The following is a 21371-nucleotide window of genomic DNA, read 5'->3' as shown; positions in this document are numbered from 1 at the left end:
CAAATATGTAGAACTGAGTCCATGACAAACATTGAACTGGTTTTCATTGTTGCTTCTTCTTCAGGTTGAGCTGCTGTGGTCTGTCATGGAGAAGCTGTGGAGCTCTGTCCTCAGTCCTCAGCTCTCAGTCCTCCAGTCTGACACATCTGGACCTGAGTTACAACATCCTGCAGGATTCAGGAGTGAAGCAGCTGTCTGCTGGACTGGGGAGTCCTCACTGTAAACTGGAAGCTCTCAGGTTCTGACATTATTGATCATTAATATCCACCACTCTCTGTTCTCCTGCTCACATCTCTAGAACATCAGTAAAACATCTCAGTAGAACACTGCAGCCTCTTGATGTTTTCTCCTCTATTAATCAGGAAGTAAAACTACAAAGTAAAGTTTCCAGTGTAAGTTCAGGTGGAGAGCAGCAGCTTTACTTCCTCCACTCACTGTGTTTGTGATGCTCCATGTCACAGAGTTCTGCCTCAGACTCTGACACCGACACGACTACGAGCAAGAACACCACACATGAGACAAGCCCAGCAGCAGCAGGACACTCACTTCAGGTGTGCTCCTGTGGCTGGATGAAAATATCATCACTTAGGAGGCTGAGGATCCACCAAGGAAAGAGAGGAGGATGAGAGAGCAGAGGCAAGAGCCTCACAGTGACCAGTACTTCTTATGAAGCAACCAGTCAAATCAGTGGAGTGAAGCACAGCGACGGGACAAAATAGAATAGAATAGTGTATTCTAGTGATGGCCAGATGAAGCTTCATGAACCACTGTCTTTACTTTCTGACCCTCACACAGAACCTGTGTAGTTTTCTTCTTTTCATTTTAAATGAATATAATCTTAGGAATCCTACTGTCACTACTTGCTGTCTTATTAATGTGTAGAAAGGTGAATGAAATTTCGACCTCTTCTATGTCAGGAAGTCTTAAATTCTTCATCCTTTATGATTAATTGTGTTAATTGTTATTAATTTTACTAAGAATTCAAATTCTAAATGAATAGTTTTGTACAGTCTATCCTGATGAGACTGATATAAATTGGCATCATTTCCTGTTAAACAGGTGGTGCCCCGAGGTTTTCTGATACACATCAGATTCCATGTTTTGTTCATGATTCATGACTCTTTGATCAATACTAATCAGTGTTGACACAGTTAGTTTGAAAAAGTAATCCAAGTACTGATTACTAGTTACTCCTTTTTGCCACAAACTCAGTTCTGATCACTGCCTGGCCTCCTGCTGATACATATTTAACCTTTGACCTTCATTCTTTGTTGTATTTATATCTGACTCACGCTTTTATTATCAGATTGTTAATATTGCAGCTAGTTATTTATGTGGTGATGTAGTTGTAGTCTGTTGTTGCACTATTTATCTATTTATATCTATTTATCTATATATTTATATATTTGCACTCTCTGCGCTATTCAAGCTTTTAATTTCCCCCCTAGGGGACAAATAAAGTCTTTCATTGATCGATTGATTGATTGAAAAGAAAAAAATACAAAAAGAGTTCAACATCTCTGCAGTTCTTGTTGCAATGATATAGTTTAGTGTTGACATTTCTTGGTTCCAATTCTTTTGTGTCACCTGAATGCACCATTAGATCGAGTTTGTCTGTGATTGGCTGAGAGTGGAGAAGGGGGCGGGTCAGGTCGGACTGCATGCTCTGTGTGTGTCTGTTAGTTTGGAGGAGAGAACGAGCAGCCGCTTCTGTTTAATAATAAAGTGTCTTTGTAGAGAAGAAACTCATCCTGCTGGACACCACAATAGTAATGCTACAGTAGTATTGCTACAATAGTAATGCTACAATAGTAAGGCTACAGTAGTAATGCTACAATAGTAATGCCACAATAGTAATGCTACAGTAGTAATGCTACAATAGTTATGCTGCCATGGTAAGGCTAAAATAGTAATGCTACAGTAGTAACTCCACAATAGTAATGCTATAATAGTAACGCTACAATACTAATGCTACAATAGTAATGCTGCAATAGAAAGGCTACAATAGTAATGCTGCAATAGTAAGGCTACAATAGTAATGCTACAGTAGTAACGCCACAATAGTAATTCTACAATAGTAATGCTACAAATTAATACTACAGTAGTAACGCTACAATAGTAACGCTACTATAGTACCACTACAGTAGTAGCGCTACGATAGTAATTCTACAGTACTAACGCTACAATAGTAATGCTACAATAGTAACGCTACAATAGTAACGCTCCAATAGTAACACTACAATAGTAACGCTCCAATAGTTGTGCTACAATAGTATTGCTCCAATAGTAATACTACAAGAGTAACACTACAATAGTAACGCTCCAATAGTAGCGCTCCAATAGTAACACTACAATAGTAACGCTCATATAATAATGCTACAATAGTAATGCTACAATAGTAATGCCACAGTTGTAATGCTACAATAGTAATGCTACAATAGTAATGCTACAATGGTAACACTACAATAGTAATGCTACAATAGTAATGCTACAGTATTAATGCCACAATAGTAATGCTACAATAGTAATGCTACAATAGTAATGCTACAATAGTAATGGTACAATAGTAATGCTACAATGGTAACACTACAATAGTAATGCTACAGTATTAATGCCACAATAGTAATGCTACAATAGAATTGCTACAAATAGAAGAAGAATCCTATTAAAGACACATGGAATCTATTAAAGAGTGTAAAGAGAAAGACCCAGAGACATTTCATTAGTAAGGAAGAAATCATAGAAATTATTATCAAAAGTAAAACCAAATCTTCAGATTGAGACTAAATGGAGATGAAACCAGTAAAGAGGGTGATTGAGTTTATCTCCAAACTACTGACTCACATCTGGAACCTTTGTCTTTCCAAACTGGACAATTTCCTGACAAAAAGACTCAAATCAAAGTGAAGTACAAAACTAGAACCAAAGAAGACTGAACAAACTCCAGGACAATGTCTCTGCTCCCACAGTTCTCACAAACTAAACCATGAATGAATGAATGAATTGTGTCTCTCAGAAGAATGATTGTCTCCACTGTCCCCGTCTCTCCAACCAAACACTCTGTAATGAATAGAAAGAAGTAGCAGGACGTCCAGCTCCACTCCACAGCTTCACTTCAACATCTGGAACTGAAGACATGAACAAAACATGTGGACCTCCATGTCCTCTCCTTCACGTCCACATGAAGCCAAAGTCAAACCCAGAGAAGACGATCTGAAGCTCTGAGCTCCAACAAAGTCCTCATAACAACGTCCTGTCCTCTCTGTGTCTCATTACAGCCTTTCTTCATGTCAACTCTCCGACTGTGAAGTGATCTCCTCGGCTCTGAAGTCTGACTCCTCCCATCTCAAACATCTGGACCTGAGTAGGAACCAGCTGAAGGATTCATCAGTGAAGGTTCTGTGTGCTGGACTGGAGAGTCCAAACTGTAACCTGGAGACTCTGAGGTCAGTTCACTGTCTGAAGTTAGAATGTGTTGAAGTCAAACCACTGAGAGGAGTTTAGGAGGATCTAGATGTTGGAGGACAGAGATGGACTGAGCTCTGCAGCATGTTAGTGATCAGCATGTTGATGAGACTCTTCTCCTCCTGGTGGCTTCAGCTGTTTGGACTTTACATTTCTAAACTCTTCCAGTCTGAACCTTCTTCAGTCTCAATGACTTCAACATCGAACTTTGTCCTCTAATCTCACTTCTTTCTCTCTTTATTCAGGTTGAGGGGCTGCTGGTTGTCAGAGATCAGCTGTTCTTCTGTGGCCTCAGCTCTGAAGTCCAACCCCTCCCTCCTGAAACATCTGAAACATCTGGACCTGAGTGGGAACCAGCTGCAGGATTCAGGAGTTGAGCAGCTGTGTGGTTTTCTGGAGAGTCCACTCTGTAGTCTGGAGACTCTGAGGTCAGACTCCATGTTTGAGTTTGTGTGCAGTGAAAGTTGTGTTGACACTAAAGGTCAGACATCAGGCTGATATGAGATGATCCACACTGAGGATCTCCATGAGAAACTGAAACTTCTTCTCTGGGCTTTAGTCCTGTGACTGTGGCAGAGCCGTGTGGAGCTCCACATTTCAAAGCTTGGTAGAAGAAGCAAGGTGCTGCAGTGGAGAATTCTCCGTCAACTGGGGCTGCAACTAACTATTATTATAATAATCGATTAATCAGTGATTATTTTTAGATTAATAGATTAATGGGATAAAAAACAAAAAAACATTTCAAATTGTAGGACCAGTTGATATTGAACAAACCAAACACTAAATATGTTCTGGTTATTTAAAAGCACATAACTGAACCAGTACACAGATGTATACAATATATATCCATATATACATGTATATAAGATGTATACAATATATATCCATATATACATGTATATAAGATGTATACAAGATAATTATTAAATCAGATTTAATGTACTTCAGGGACCACATACAGTCCGGTTTCATCCTGAGTGGACCAGACTGGTACAATATTACTATAATAACCTTTAAATTTACACTTGAAAGTTTTTCTTTGTTGTTGTCACAGTGGATGTAATGAAATTATCTATATTTTTACAAGATCAAACAGTTAGTACTGAAAATGACAACAATCTCTACATTAAGTCAATTTTAATGAAACATTGTGGAGCAAAATACAAAGAAATGTGAAAAAGAAAGTTGTGTAAATCCTCTATAAGCTCCTTGCTTGGTGGGACCAGATTAGAGCCTCTGCTCAGTTTGGGCCTCATGTTCTCTGCTGGAAAGGGAAAGTGAAACTAAAGGAGAGCAGCTCCACAGAGCAGCACTGGGCTGCAGGGAGGCGGCCAGAATTCACCTCTCAAACTAACCTCCTGACACCACAATGTCTGAATATTACAATAATCTGCTCCAGACCAAGTATTCTGGTCCTTTCAGTGTCGCTCAGCTTGAGATTTAGCAGGAGAACCTGTCTGTTGTCCTCGTCAGGCAGGTTGTCCTCATTAAGGTGTGTTAACAGGTAAATATGTGTCCGTCCACAGTGACGTGTCCAGTACAGGGTGGAGCTCTGACCTGGTCCTCAGAGGTTCTACTGTATCTGAAGAACTGTGTGTGTGTGTGTGTGTGTGTGTGTGTGTGTGTGTGTGTGTGTGTGTGTGTGTGTGTGTGTGTGTGTGTGTGTGTGTGTGTGTGTGTGTGTGTGTGTGTGTGTGTGTGTGTGTGTGTGTGTGTGTGTGTGTGTGTGTGTGTGTGTGTGTGTGTGTGTGTGTGTGTGTGTGTGTGTGTGTGTGTGTGTGTGTGTGTGTGTGTGTGTGTGTGTGTGTTGTGATCCAGATGTTGGAGGACAGAGATGGACTGAGCTCTGCAGCATGTTAGTGATCAGCATGTTGATGAGACTCTTCTCCTCCTGGTGGCTTCAGCTGTTTGGACTTTACATTTCTAAACTCTTCCAGTCTGAACCTTCTTCAGTCTCAATGACTTCAACATCAAACTTTGTCCTCTAATCTCACTTCTTTCTCTCTTTATTCAGGTTGAGGGGCTGCAGTTTGTCAGAGATCAGCTGTTCTTCTGTGGCCTCAGCTCTGAAGTCCAACCCCTCCCTCCTGAAACATCTGAAACATCTGGACCTGAGTGACAACGGGCTGCAGGATTCAGGGGTTGAGCAGCTGTGTGGTTTTCTGGAGAGTCCACTCTGTAGTCTGGAGACTCTGAGGTCAGACTCCATGTTTGAGTTTGTGTGCAGTGAAAGTTGTGTTGACACTAAAGGTCAGACATCAGGCTGATATGAGATGATCCACACTGAGGATCTCCATGAGAAACTGAGACTTCTTCTCTGGGCTTTAGTCCTGTGACTGTGGCAGAGCCGTGTGGAGCTCCACATTTCAAAGCTTGGTAGAAGAAGCAAGGTGCTGCAGTGGAGAATTCTCCGTCAACTGGGGCTGCAACTAACTATTATTATAATAATCGATTAATCAGTGATTATTTTTAGATTAATAGATTAATGGGATAAAAAACAAAAACATTTCAAATTGTAGGACCAGTTGATATTGAACAAACCAAACACTAAATATGTTCTGGTTATTTAAAAGCACATAACTGAACCAGTACAAAGATGTATACAATATATATCCATATATACATGTATATAAGATGTATACAAGGTAATTATTAAATCAGATTTAATGTACTTCAGGGACCACATACAGTCCAGTTTCATCTTGAGTGGACCAGACTGGTACAATATTACTATAATAACCTTTAACTTTACACTTCAAAGTTTTTCTTTGTTGTTGTCACAGTGGATGTAATGAAATTATCTATATTTTTACAAGATCAAACAGTTTGTACTGAAAATGACAACAATCTCAACATAAAGTCAATTTTAATGAAACATTGTGGAGCAAAATACAAAGAAATGTGAAAAAGAAAGTTGTGTAAATCCTCTATAAGCTCCTTGCTTGGTGGGACCAGATTAGAGCCTCTGGTCAGTTTGGGCCTCATGTTCTCTGCTGGAAAGGGAAAGTGAAACTAAAGGAGAGCAGCTCCACAGAGCAGCACTGGGCTGCAGGGAGGCGGCCAGAATTCACCTCTCAAACTAACCTCCTGACACCACAATGTCTGAATATTACAATAATCAGCTCCAGACCAAGTATTCTGGTCCTTTCAGTGTCGCTCAGCTTGAGATTTAGCAGGAGAACCTGTCTGTTGTCCTCGTCAGGCAGGTTGTCCTCATTAAGGTGTGTTAACAGGTAAATATGTGTCCGTCCACAGTGACGTGTCCAGGACAGGGTGGAGCTCTGACCTGGTCCTCAGAGGTTCTACTGTCTCTGAAGAACTGTGTGTGTGTGTGTGTGTGTGTGTGTGTGTGTGTGTGTGTGTGTGTGTGTGTGTGTGTGTGTGTGTGTGTGTGTGTGTGTGTGTGTGTGTGTGTGTGTGTGTGTGTGTGTGTGTGTGTGTGTGTGTGTGTGTGTGTGTGTGTGTGTGTGTGTGTGTGTGTGTGTGTGTGTGTGTGTGTGTGTGTGTGTGTGTGTGTGCGTGCGTGCGTGCGTGCGTGCGTGCGTGCGTGCGTGCGTGCGTGCGTGTGTGTGTGTGTTGTGATCCAGATGTTGGAGGACAGAGATGGACTGAGCTCTGCAGCATGTTAGTGATCAGCATGTTGATGAGACTCTTCTCCTCCTGGTGGCTTCAGCTGTTTGGACTTTACATTTCTAAACTCTTCCAGTCTGAACCTTCTTCAGTCTCAATGACTTCAACATCAAACTTTGTCCTCTAATCTCACTTCTTTCTCTCTTTATTCAGGTTGAGGGGCTGCAGGTTGTCAGAGATCAGCTGTTCTTCTGTGGCCTCAGCTCTGAAGTCCAACCCCTCCCTCCTGAAACATCTGAAACATCTGGACCTGAGTGAGAACCAGCTGCAGGATTCAGGAGTTGAGCAGCTGTGTGGTTTTCTGGAGAGTCCACTCTGTAGTCTGGAGACTCTGGGGTCAGTTGACTGTCTGTTACTGTTGTAGAAGGAGAAATGTTTGTGAGCAGCTGTGATGTGAGACTCTGATCCTGCAGTGAGAGATGGACTGAGCTCAGCAGCTTGTTACTGATGTGTGTGGACATGAGGAGGAGTGGGAATGTTGTGCTGACATGTGGAGGATGAGTGTGATGAAGATCCACAACAACAGAACAGCTCATTGATCAGGACACAGTAATGTGGAGCTGCTCATTTCTCCACCAACACATCTGATTGGTTCTCCTCATTCATTCTGCTGCTTTATCTCTTTATTCAGGTTGTGGGGCTGCAGGTTGTCAAAGATCAGCTGTTCTTCTGTGGCCTCAGCTCTGAAGTCCAACCCCTCCCACCTGAAGGAGCTCTACTTGGGTTCCAACAACCTTGAGGATCCAGATGTGCAGCAGCTGGTTGGTCTTCAGCAGAGTCCAGACTGCAGCCTGCAGACTCTCAGGTCAGTAGATGTTGGAGTGAGTCCATGCTGCTTCCAGCAGGTTTCTACTAAACACAGTTAGTGTGAGAACAAAGATCCAGAGTTTGACTGCTCTGTGAGGCTGTGAGAGGAGAACGCTGAGCAGCTTCAGGATTGGACAGCAGAGGACACAGTCAGCCAATCAGAGGAGCCTCAGGCTTGTTGTGTTGGTCTGACAGTGGTGGTCCTTCATGAGCTCTGAGCTGCTGCTGTGGACAGGACTGAAGTCCTGGCTGCTCCACAGAGACTCTCCTCATCACCTCTCATCTCTCTCATCTCTCTGCAGGTGGTGAGAGCAGAGAGGACGCTGTGTGTCCTGATGATCCACCCCTATCAAACCAGGGTTCCTGGGCAAGTGACGTAGAACCATAACTGTGTGGACTCACCCTCCTCCTCTTCCTCCTCTTCTTTCTCCTCCTCCTCTTCCTCCTCCTCCTCCTCCTTCTCCTCCTCCTTCTCTTCCTCCTCATCCTCCTCTTCCTGCTGCTCCTCCTCCCCCTCTTCTTCCTCCTCCTCCTCCTCCTCCTCCTCTTCCTGATCCTCCTCCTCCTCTTCTTCCTCCTCCTCCTCTTCTTCCTGCTCCTCTTCTTCCTGCTCCTCCTCCTCCTCCTCCTCTTCCTGTTCGTCCTCCTCCTCTTCTTCCTCCTCCTCCTCTTCCTGCTCCTCCTCCTCCTCCTTTTTCTGCTCCTCTTCCTCCTCCTCCTCCTGCTCTTCCTCTCCCTCCTCCTCCTCCTCCTCCTCCTCCTCATGTGTTGGTTCATTGTGTTGGGCCTGGCCTCCATGGCTCACCCCCTCAGGCCAAAGGAACATTTGGTCGCCACTGGAAAAATTCACCATTGGTCACGTGACCCCCACCAGGGGGTCCACGGCAACCCCTTCCTGGAAGTTGCATCCCTGCACCTCACCACCAGGGGGATCCACCAACTCCATCAACAGCCATAGAAAACTCCCCGGAAACTCTGAAGCCAACCCCGCTCTGATTGGCCAAGGCCATGGTGAGCACAGCAGGGAGCCGGACCATGATGCTCCGGTATAAAAGTCCAACCTGCCAAGACACACCGTCTCCAAGACGGATTCACGTCCATCCAGACGCAGGACTTCGTACGGAGACACAAGGAGCCGCGTGTTAACTCACGTGGACCGGCCCAGAACTTTTTAACTCCCTTCTCTCTCTCCCCCTCCTTCACTAATCCGCCGCCGCTCCTGTTATCTGATCAGATAAGCTCACACACACACACACAGTCACATTTAGCAGCCAAACTGCAATCTGGTGCTGCTAAACCACATCCACATCCATCACCAGAGTTCTAACTGCATGTCCCGTTAGAACTCCGCCGCTCAGAACCGGGCCGACAAAGTCCACCAGTCTTTATGGGAGTAGGTGAGACCGCGTCGTTCCGAGACCCCCTCACGCATACTTGCGCGTCGGGTGTCTTGTTTATCTGGTCGCAAAGCAACCACAGCGGCCCCCAGAAAGAGCGAGTCAAACGCCTCTAGTGGTCGCGTTGGTCATCGCAATCCCTCTTGACGTCCACCTGGTGGACACATCAGGTCATGGCGCTCTCCCTCTGCCCACCGCCGCACGCCCCTAGTGGTTGTCACGGTCACCACACTGAGCCGCCAACGTCTGCCTCCCTCTGGTGGACATTCGAGGTCGCTACACCCATTCCAGTCATCACTCCAGGCCAGACAAGCACACACACACACACACACACACACACACACACACACACACACACACACACACACACACACACACTCTTTGTACATAGTGTTTGCTGTTTGATAGATTAGATCTCCGTGTTCGATGCCATTTGCTACTTGAATGTGTTGATTTATGAGATGATTTCAGAATTAATACATTTTTATTAATAAACGCCTGTTAGCTGAATTGAACGATTCTTGGTGATTATTGTGTATTTATTGTTGACAATTCACTGGTTATTAACAGTCTGTGCTCGGATTTCACACCTTCCCTTTTATTTACGATTGCTATATTTTTACACAGAAATATTAACTAACTTGAATAAACTTTTTACAAACGAGACTGATATTTTGGTATTAGCTATTTCTAGTTTATCTGGTGGTGCCCCTTTTCATTATTAATAAATAAATAATGAATTTATTCAAATGAATAACTATTTTTTTATATAATATTTTTGGGTTAATTTATTAACTTTTAAGTAATTACTCAATTACTTTAGGAGTTGTAAATGAGTAAATGACCGTTTACTTCCATTAATGATTTCAATTTTTCATACAATTACTTCCAGTGATTTATTACTTTCAGTAATCTATTACTTACAGTAATTTAATGCTAATAACCAACCATAAATCCCAACACCCTGAAACAGATGTTAACCAGGTGTGAACGGCCCAGAAAGACCTGATGAGACACACAAGCTGAAGAGGCTCTGACAGAACTCACTCAGAAACCTGAGTCACTTCTCTGTCTGACAAAACAAACTCCTCCACTTCTTATCATCTTCTTATCATTCCTATCATCCTGTCTTCTATCAGCTGTTCTTGTGATGATGTCATGGTTCTGAAAGAGTCCTGCTCCTGTATCCATAGCAACTGTGGATGGAGCTTCAAATAGCCACAGTCAACCGTGGTCCCTGAAGGTCTCCTGTGTAGGACATTACAGTCGTCCTTCATCACTACACAACAAGTTGCCTGACGAGCTCAGTCGCTAGAGCATGAGACTCTTCATCTCAGGGTTGTGGGTCTGAGTCCCATGTTGGGCGGTGCTCTCTTTTCAGGCAGTGGTTCACAGTGATGAATCCTACAACTGACCACTCACCACTGTGGCTCCCTGAGAATGACCTTTGACCCCCATCAGCTCTCTGGCTGCTCACCAACTCCACCCATCCAGATCTCTCTCCGTTATCTGGATTGACAAACATTTTAATTCCTTGATAAGCGTTACTACGAAGCAGGTGATCAACTCAGTAATTCAACCAGGCTGTTCCATCCTGATCAGAGCTCGTTCACATAAAAGAGGCGATGATGAAAGAAACAATACTAACTCCTGTCTTTTGTTTTCATGAGAGGCTCTAATACTCTTCTGTAATAACCAGTTGGTCTGAGCTTCTTAAAAAACATCTCCAACGATGTGTTTACAGTCTGTGGCAGACAGAAGAACCAGACTATGATGCAACAGTTACTGGGGCAACATGGCAACAGCTCCTTTCTGACATCACTGTGATGTCCTCAGTCTCAGTATCTCCTCCATGACGAGCAGAACCAAATGAGAAGTGTTGAAATGTTGAAGTGTTGAAGTGATAGAAAAGCTGCAGTGAGAGTCCTGACAGGAACCAGCAGGAGAGATCACATCACTACAATATGAGCTTCTCTTCATTGGCTTCCTGTTCAATCTACAATAGAATTTAAAATCCTTCTTTAACCTCTAAAGCTCTTAACAACCAGGCTCCATCCTATCTTAAAGAGCTCTTAGTCCCATATTACCCACAAGAACACTTGGTTCCTCCATTTCAGACACAAGTTGTCCTCAATCAACTTCAACACTTGAACTTTGGTTTAAAATGTCTTTCTTTGATATTTTGAGATTAAGGAATTATGTCACCAATGAGCTTGAAGTATATGTTTGGAGGTTTTCAGGAAAACTGGAGCAGCTGGAGAAAACCCAGGAGGGACAAGGAGAACATACAAATTCCAAGCCGGCCCTGACTTGAAGTGTGTAAATACTCCAAACCTGCAGCTTAATGACAATCACTGGAGTCCTTTAGCTTCTTCAACATGTCTGCTCGTTGGTCTAGGAGGATGATTCTTACTTAGGGTGTGAGAGGTCCCGGGTTCAATTCCTGGATGAGCCTTTTGGTCATCAACCATGATCCTTTGTGTTAAATTTCAGAAGAGGTTTTGACTTTGTGTGTGAGAATCCTCCTCCCAGACCAACCAGCAACATCTTCAAGAAGCAAAAGGACTCAACCAACAGTATCGGGGCTTTATTCACTTTGAGGAGCTTTCAAACAGCAACGCCGGCACATTTCATGATGAACTCATAAACAGTGGAGCTAAAAGGGGGATAGTACTATAAGTGGCACATAGTGACTCAGTGCTACAAGGAGCCAAGTCGGTAGATTCTGTATTTAACAGGTTTTTCGACGTGTGTAAATGATATGATCAATAACAGAGGCCCTATTATATATGTGTAAATATTTATATATATGTTGTATACAACTTTATATTGGTTCAGGTATGTGCTTTTCAATAAGTATGTTTCTTCCATAACATATTTGTTTTTTGGTTCGTTCAATATCAACTGGCCCTACATTTTATCACATCTCACAATGTAATATTTAATAGTCCACAATCTATTACAATTTACCATTTGAAGTCCATTTACATCAAAATAGAATCCACTCTCTCTGTTCTGCCTTCTGTCTCTGTTTTCATTATTAATCCTACTAATTGATCAGCTGTGTCATTACAGGCAGTCACTGTCACAGTGTCTAATGTTGTATTTACTTTGTTTTAAGTAATATCTGGCTGTTGATTTATGATTTTGTTTCATATTTTGATGGTTCAAAGTGTGAGAGTTCATTTTTATTTTTGAAGTTAAAGCCGTTGATTCAGTCTCTTTTTGGCAGCAACCAAATTCAGCTCGGATCCAGATCAGATCCGTAATGTGATTTTTTAACAAGTGAAATACGAAATGGTCTGTAAGGCGCAGTATGGCATGGCTCTGCGCCCTCCACAATGTGACAGGGTCTCAAGTTATTTTGGTGCATAACTAGTCCTGCACTGCTGGAGCACAGACACAAAAAGCTCATCAGGAACAGGTTGCTATGACTTTTGTTAATGATTCAGATAACCGCTTCCCAAAAAAACCTGCTAAACAATGTCCCATACAAAGCAGAAGGGAGAGGTTCCTCATGGAACAGATGAAAGGAGATGAAAGGAGATTAAAGGGGATCAGCATCTATTGCCATGGAGACGCTGAGAACAAAGGAGAGGCAGGCCCATTCCATCATACTACCTTAGAGCAAGATGGCGCCAGGGTGTAACGGCTGCCGTCTGCATGGTCTGACAGCTCTGCTGAATCTGTTGTTTATCACTGCATTGTTTGGATATTTGTGCCAAAATGTCACTGCGTTACTGGTTTATGACCGTCAGGCACTTACGGTCCTAAATCAACCGCATGAGGTGTGTCTAAACCTCAACTTTAATGGATCGCTAGCAAACAATGCTCATCTTCTGAGGGACCTCTTTATGTCCCGCCAGTTGGATTTGATGGGCCTCTCGGAGACCTGGCAGCAGGAGAACGAGTACGTTCATCTTAACGAGCTGTGCCCTCTGGACTGCTCCGTTTTTGGGACTCCTCGGCTCACGCGTTGTGGAGGCGGTTTGGCGCTCTTGTACCAGAATACCTTCTCCTGCAGACTGATCGACACCAACATTTTCAACTCCTTTGAGCTCCAGATTTGTAAGGTTGGACTCGAACACTCTTTTTACTGTGTTTTAATCTACCGACCGCCGGGTCCTGCTCCTTTATTTCTTGATGAATTTACTGAGTTCATGTCATCTATTGTTAAGCTGGAGAGTGTCTTAATTATTGTTGATTTTAACTTCCATATTGATAACTGCCCTTGTCCGATGGCAGCCGGGTTTGTGTCTCTTATGGATGCTTTTCACTTTGAGCAGCATGTATCAGGTCCAACACACTCGAAAGGTCTTACTTTAGATTTGGTCTTTTCTTTTGGTTTAAAAATTTACCAACTAAGTATTGAAGATCTGCAAAGAAGCGACCGCTGCTGTGTTTTATTCAATCTGTCGTTCGCACTGGCGTCCAATGTGAAAAAGCAGATACGCATTTTTAATGAAGCTGCAATCACGGAGTTTTCTGCCTCGTTTGATCCAACTACCTTTGCTAGCTGTGATGATGTTGACACATTAATGACAAACGTCAATAGTCCTTCATTGTCTGTTTCGGACACAGTAGCTCCAGCTAGAAACACTCGAGGCCCTCATAAAAAACCTTGTCCATGGATGAATGAAGCCATTTCCAGCTGTAGGAAAAGCTGCCGTAAGGTGGAACGTTTGTGGAAAACTACAAAATTAGAGATGCACAGACTCCATCTTAAAGACAAGATAATGGAGCTAAATGAAAAAATAAAACACGCCCGCTCTACATATTTCTGAAATCTTGTTTTACGTAATATGAAAAAACCCAAAGTCTTTTGAAAACCTTGTTGCACCCCCACCGTCCCATGCACTGGTGCACACTCAGGATGACTGTAACAAGTTTTAAAAATTCTTTGTTAACAAAGTAGAAAACATTAGGGCCAGTATCTCTTCTCCTTTGACTGGCTTGTGCACTACATCAGCTCCTGTGTGCTCATGTTCCTCCTTCATTCCTGTCGACCTCTAGGATGTTCCGGATTTAGTGGGAAAAATGAAACTGTCATCCAGCCCTGTGGACATTGTTCCGACTCCACTGCTCTTAAACATCTTTGATGTTGTTGGTCCCTGGGTGGTGAAACTGATAAACCTTTCACTTCAATCTGGCTCTGTCCCCAGCTTCTTTAAGCATGCGCTGGTGAATCCCATCTTAAAAAGCCTAATCTTGACCCCGGGGAGCCTAGAAACTACCGGCCCATATCTAAACTTCCCTTCATCTCAAGAGTCATGGAAAAAGTGGGAGCTAAACAGCTGACCATGGAACAACATGATTTTTATGATAAATATCAATCTGGTTTTAGGTCAATCCATCCCACTGAAACTGCTCTTGTGAAAGTTTCTAGTGACGTGATGATGCTGCTGACTCTGGTCGATACTTAGTTTTGGTTTTACTTGACCTGGCAGCTGCTTTGATACTGTAGATCACAGTATATTGGTTGATCTACTTCAATCTGAGATGGAGGTTTCTGGTGTGGTTCTCCAGTGGTTCACTTCTTATATAAATGGAAGAAATGTTAATGTTGCTTTAATGATGTAATGTGAAATGTGTCCAACCTGTCTTGTGGAGTAGCCCAGGGCTCTGTTCTGGGGCCTGTTTTGTTTTTATTGTACCCGATACCTCTTGGTCGGCTGATCCGTGGTTTTAAAAATGTATTGTATCATTTCTATGCAGATGATATTCAGTTATACTGCTCCTTCAATGATTCAGAGTTTCACTTCTTATCTGAATTTCTGGAATGTGTCTCTGTTATCAGAAACTGCTTGATATCGAATTACCTGCAGATAAACTCTGACCAAAGGGAAACTCTAATCATTGCTCCTGATAAAACGATCCTCTGATGAAGAACTCCCTCGATGCTCTGAGTGCATCTGTTCAAAGCAGCCTCAGAAACTTTGGGGCTGTTTTCCATCAGTCAATGTCTTTAGAGGGTCCCTGTCGTCAACCGATCCAAAACTGTTTTTATCATCTGAGAAAAATCTCTAAAGTCAGAAATATGTTGTCAAAATCAGGTCTCGAAATGATCATTCACGCATTCATCTCTTCATGTATTGACTATTGTAACTCTGTTTTCACCTGTTTTAACAAGTCAACAGTAAAGAAGCTTCAGATGGTTCAGAATGCTGCTGCCAGACTTCTGATAGGTGCACCTAGAACAGCCCACGTCCCCCCTCTTCTTTCCAGTCTTCACTGGCTTCCAGATGTTCATATTGAGTTCAAATGTTAGTCCTGACCATCCGTGCGTTGGATGGTCAGGCCCCTCAATACATCACTGACTTGTTGTGCCCCTACACTTCAGGACGCACCCTTTGGTCCTCAGGCCAGGGTCTCTTAAAGATCCCAGAGACCCAGTTTAAAACCTGGGGTGACCTGGCGTTCCAGACTCTGGAATAACCTGCACCAGTCCCTTCGTGAGCTTGACTGTGTGGACTCTTTTAAAAAGCATCTGAAGACTGCGTTTTTCAGAAAAGCTTTTAGTTAAATTGATTTGAACTTTTATTTTCTTTTATTATGTGGCTCCTGGTGTTTTAAAGTCACATTTGTTTTATTATCCACTGTGTGATGTTGCTGCTATTGTTTTAGTGTCACCTTGTTGAAGTGGTCAGTGTGGTGACCGTGACGACCTTGTTTGTGATTTTATCGGTGAAAAACGCTTTAGAAATAAAATTGACTTACTTACTAGACAATCTACAACGCCAGATAATCTACAACACCATATAATCTACAACACCAGATAACATCTACATCACCAGATAATCTTCAACACCAGAAAACATCTACAACGCCAGATAATCTACAACACCAGATTATCTACAACACCATATAATTTACAACACCAGACAATCTACAACACCAGACAATCTACAACACCAGATAATCTACAACACCAGGTAATCTACAACACCAGCGAACTCAGTGAACAGGTGAGATCACTCTGACCGAGGTAAGATAGAGATGTGTCCTCTGAACACAGGGGATCAAGTGAAGAGGGACACTCCAGGTTATAAAATGGAGAAACAGCCGAAGGAGTTCAGTCGTCAGTGGGATCCGTGGCTCAGAGTGCTTGTTCTGGAGAATAAAGACTCTTTTGCATCCAAGTCCAACTTCTCATCTGTTTGTTGCCTCAAGAGTCAAGTTTTTTTTTACCATTGGAGTTGGAGGATTAGACAAAATGTTGGTGGGATCATCCAGCACCATGCCTGGCCCAGATCCACGTGCTATAATTGAAACCAGGACAGAAGCCAGGATGGTAATTCCAGATGAAAAGTATAGCTTCAAGATGAGAAATGGACTGTTTCCTGGTAAAAAAGAATATATATGGTATCCTGTTCTACTTGTGTGTGTCCAACACAATTCAACAGTATGCCTAACTCCACTTGAATAGATATGTAAGTCAGGTTGTAGCTTCCTTAGCGCCACTTTATTTTGATGAACCATGTAAATGTTTCAACATGGAGTAAAACTGTAAAACAGAAATAAAATAGGTACTATCAGCATGGCATTAACAGCAAGGGCTAACACACACATAATTAGCATGGAAAAATAGTATATCCCATGGCAGCATGCCATTAGCATCTTACGCTAATCAAATCCACATTTACAATAAACATTCCCCACAAATAAGATTTCATCTAATTCAAGCTCCTAAATATTAATCAAAACTTACAGACGGTGGTGTCGATGGCTTAAACGAAAATACTGATCGCAGTGGATGACCTTTCCCACATGTGGCTTCCAGAGAACTAAACAAGATGGCAGACTTCCTGTCACATGCCTAAAAACGACCTTCAAAATAAAAGACTTCCCTAAATAGACTTCAACATAACACTTCCCTGAATAGACCAAGACTAAACCAACACAAAGCACCTATACGACTCCAAAATTAAGGGCAGAACATTGCTACAAAATTAAGGGCAGAACATATGGAAACCTAAGGTGAGAACTGAGTGACTTTAGTTAGGCTTTCTTCAATTCAGCAGATGAGAGAGGCACCTCATGTAGATCAAAGGAGATCAAAGGAGATCAGTGTCTGTTGCCATGGAGATGCTGCTCAGTGTTGTAGCGACCTGGTCTACCTAGTTAGCATTGAGATGAGCTAATGGATATCATGCTAACTCGGTTCCGTAATCAAATGTGGCTTTGGTGAAGATCTGTGCCCTACCGAGTGTAGGTTGGTAGGTTATTGATACTTTGTCACTGTTACTATTATTTTCTGATATTTTTCACTTCTACCAAGTCTTTATTGAAACATCTTCACACAGTACACATTAGCTAACATACATATTAACATTCAGGAATAGTGTGCTGTGAAAAAAAAAAAAAAAAAACCTTCTCATTCAAGGTGGATGGGGGTTTGATGAAAATCACAAAAAAAGCCTCTGAACTTAAAAATCAAAACGTTGTATTATCTGTCCTCTATTATGGAGACGCTACGAGTCGGCAGCAAGAGACAAAATGGAGGCACAAAGATTATTATCATAGGAGTGTAATGATTCTAGAGTGTAACGTGTAATGCTTCTACCAATATAAGAGCCATAATACAGCTGAGCAGGTCTGGGATGGATTTTCTGTGCCATGTGTAGTGAACTAGAAGTAAATATACCAACATATATAACATATATGAACATCCCAGCTGCTCTCGGGTTGCTTTGTTGTGTTAGAGAAACACATGACAGTTATTCTCTGAGAAAATGAATAATTAAATGAATTCTTTATTTTCTCAGAGAATAACTGATCCTTATGCAATATGTAAACTGCGCTGCAGGATTTCTCCGTGTGTGATTGGTCAGTTGTCGAGTTGATAACCTGCTTGGTAGTAACGATTATCAGGATCACGTTTGTCTGGATCAGTCAACCAGGAAACAAAGAGATCCTGGATGTGTTGATCAGGGTTGGTAGTACAGGCCTCAGGACACTTTGGATTGTGGTGTGTGGCTGCCTGCTGGAGGGGAGGATTTATGGAAGTGTTGTCTGTTAGTGAGGATTTCATGGTTGGAGTCAGAACATTTTAGGAAATTTTTCACTAATGTGTCAACTAAATCATTATCAAACAGTTTCTTCACCAACATGTTTCTTCAATAAGATGAAAAATTCAAGCACATCATCCAGGACAAAGCAACACTGTTGCTGCAACAAAATCCAGGAAGGATTGCTGCAGAAAATGAGCGACTCTGTTACCATGGAATGGAACTCAGTATCTGCCTGCATCACCAGCACCCGGCCCACCCTCCTCCAGGCCCTGTCAGCCTGATCACCTGCTCAGGCAGAGCATCCAACGCTCCCTCACACATATCCTGTTTGAAAGGTGAGAATAACTTTACACACTTGTATGAAACCCACAGCCTGTTACCTTTTGATTATCTACATAGTGTCATTTAAGGTGTTTCTTCCAGAAAGATATTGGCATACACACAATAGAATTTTACAATCAAGTCATAATATGCAACAGGACATGAGATGCATTTGAAATTCATGACCCTCAATTCCAGTCACCAGTCAAATTTAAGTTATTATTTCATTATATCTATGATTATCAGAGTATCCTGACCCACATTTGCAAAAATATTTGACTTTCACCATTATTTATTTTACAATAGTCACATGAAACTCTTGGCAGTTAAATGTGAGCGGCAGTCAAAGGTTGAGTGTTGATGTCACTATTTGTTCACTCACTCTTTTCATTTAAGGGTGTGTGAGTGTGAGGGTTTGAAGATGTCAGAGAGTGAAGCTGCCAAACTTGTCGCAAGCATTGAGACGGAGATGTTGGACATTTTTCGAAAGACCAACAACAAACACACCAACAAGTACAGAACTATACTGTTCAACATCAGGGACCCAAGAAATGAGGTTAGTTGATGGAACCCCTTTCAGTTTTAGAATCTCCACTCTACAGTTGACCAGGACTCATGATATGGAAGATGAGTTTTGTCCTCTATTCCCATAAATCTTTGGCTGGTTCGGGATTCCCATTGTAGCATTGATGCAAGAATTCCTGACTGAGCAAGATCATGACACTGGCTGGTTCTATTCCCAGTCTTTAAAGGTCTAGTTCATTAAATATATTGTTTTGCATACTAAATATTAGCACAGTACTATAAACTCAATTGAAAACACGATCATGATTTTATCTTTGGTGTACCGGGGTGTCGCTACGGGTCCCCCCACAAAAGTTCCGGCCACACCCAGTGGACAAACCACACACACACACACACACACACACACACACACACACACACACACACACACACACACACACACACACACACACACACACACACACACACACACACACACACACTTCCACTCCTCACGAAAGGTGCTTCTGAAGTTACTAGCTCTCTGTCATCATTTGCTCAAACTTTAAAAACCATGTTCCTCTTTTGTTGTTGCCTCTTTGTTAATTCATGTTCCTGCTTCACGTTACTGTCTAGATAGAGCTGCTCAGGCTGGTTTAATCTAGAAAATCATGTTACTGTCTAGATAGAGCTGCTCAGGGTGGTTAATCTAGAAAATCATGTTACTGTCTAGATAGAGCTGCTCAGGCTGGTTTAATCTACGAAATCATCTTACTGTCTAGATAGAGCTGCTCAGGCTGGTTTAATCTACGAAATCATCTTACTGTCTAGATAGAGCTGCTCAGGCTGGTTTAATCCAATAGCAGTTGTAAAGTATTTGGATCAGTGTGATAACTGCAAATAATATATGTAGCACAACAAGGATATTGTATGTTATCCCCTTCCCTTCTTGGGTCTTGCTGGAGGCGTCTCTATTGTGCGCTGCCTGTCCCGGGTGCTCTGTTCTCTGGCGTGATTTCTCAGACGCCGGCCTTGCTTCACAACTTTGCTCCACTTTGGTGAGCTTTGTGGTGCTCCAGCAGGTCGCACGCCTGCGGGGCTCACTCCTGCGGGGCTCACTCCTGCGGTCACGGTTGAAGCTCTCACAGCGGCGTCGGAGCAAATATACGATCCCACCACTGGGGACTCCACAGAAGCTGCCGCAACTCTGCCGAGCTCCTCCTCAGCAGTCTCTGACCCAGGGTAGAGGCTCCAGGGAGTGAGGCCTCACTGCCATGTGCGATGACGCCTGGCGTAGCCCTGTGTTGCCCTCCGTCATGTCCTGGTTTCAGATGGTGACTAAAAGCAGCAACTCTGTGCTCAGTAGTGGAGGTGATTTCATGCAGCCCCTCGCTGACACCAGCTTGTAGTTTCACTCCATGTCTGAGCGCAGACATTTCACTCTGGAGCCGCTCCATGTTACTCAGCGAGTTGGACTAATCTATGCTGTTAGAGGTGACAGGCGGTCGCTCATCCAAATAGAGGGAGGTTTTCTCTGCACTCATTCAAAACCTTTAAGCAACTTTTAATGTTGTTGATGTTTTTCTGATCACCTTTAAAAGCCACACATCTTTGTTTGGTGTCAGGACAGAGTTCAAACAACCTCGTTCTTCAGGATTCAATCCATTTCAAGTCCAACGTGTTGGAAGCTGTTAGAACAAGATGGTCCTGGCTCATTGTTCTCATTCTGACCAGGAGGAAGTTTAAAAACTCGTCCTCAACTAGAAGCTTGCCGTCAACAGTCTCATAAAGCACAGGTTTTAAACCTGGCCAGTTAGATAGTGGAGGAGCCGTCACTCTGACCTCCCGCTCAGCCATCTTGCTCAACTTTTGTTGTTGCTGTAGGTCATAGTCAACATTTATTTGTGGATAAACATTTGTAGCACACAGAACTAGTTTGGAATGATGATTTTTTTTTCTTTACAATCAAATAAAATTGCATATCATCATCATTTTTTATCTTTATTGCAGACACAGGAGTCCATAAAAAGACATTCACAAATAAATAAAACAAATATATAAAACAAAATATCAGTAATAGGATAATCACAGATAAGTCAAATATTACCCTATTTATAAAAGACAGCCATACCAATACAATAATACCATACACAAGGATGACTGGTTTTTTACAGGACTATGACTGAGATTATTCAGCAGCATTATAATGGTGTTCTGAGAATCCTCAAGCCTGAGT

At 42.6% G+C, this 21371-nt stretch overlaps 1 protein-coding gene across 1 annotated transcript in view; it reads left to right on the top strand.

Moving 5' to 3' along the window:
- Window positions 1-21371, top strand: part of LOC308127967 (NACHT, LRR and PYD domains-containing protein 3-like) — a 150702-nt gene that overhangs the window by 6429 nt on the left and 122902 nt on the right. Inside the window, exons 8-12 of the mRNA XM_080493624.1 lie at window positions 65-238; window positions 3279-3446; window positions 3711-3893; window positions 5480-5662; window positions 7249-7431. Coding sequence (XP_080349750.1) covers window positions 65-238; window positions 3279-3446; window positions 3711-3893; window positions 5480-5662; window positions 7249-7431 — 891 coding nt within the window. The remainder of the gene's footprint in view (window positions 1-64; window positions 239-3278; window positions 3447-3710; window positions 3894-5479; window positions 5663-7248; window positions 7432-21371) is intronic.

This window comes from Lipophrys pholis (assembly GCF_963383615.2).
Source record: "Lipophrys pholis genome assembly, contig: SCAFFOLD_35, whole genome shotgun sequence".
NCBI classification, from domain to species: Eukaryota; Metazoa; Chordata; class Actinopteri; order Blenniiformes; family Blenniidae; genus Lipophrys; species Lipophrys pholis.
The sequence above is the reverse complement of the archived record's forward strand: the minus strand, read 5'-3'. Positions and strand labels throughout refer to the sequence as shown.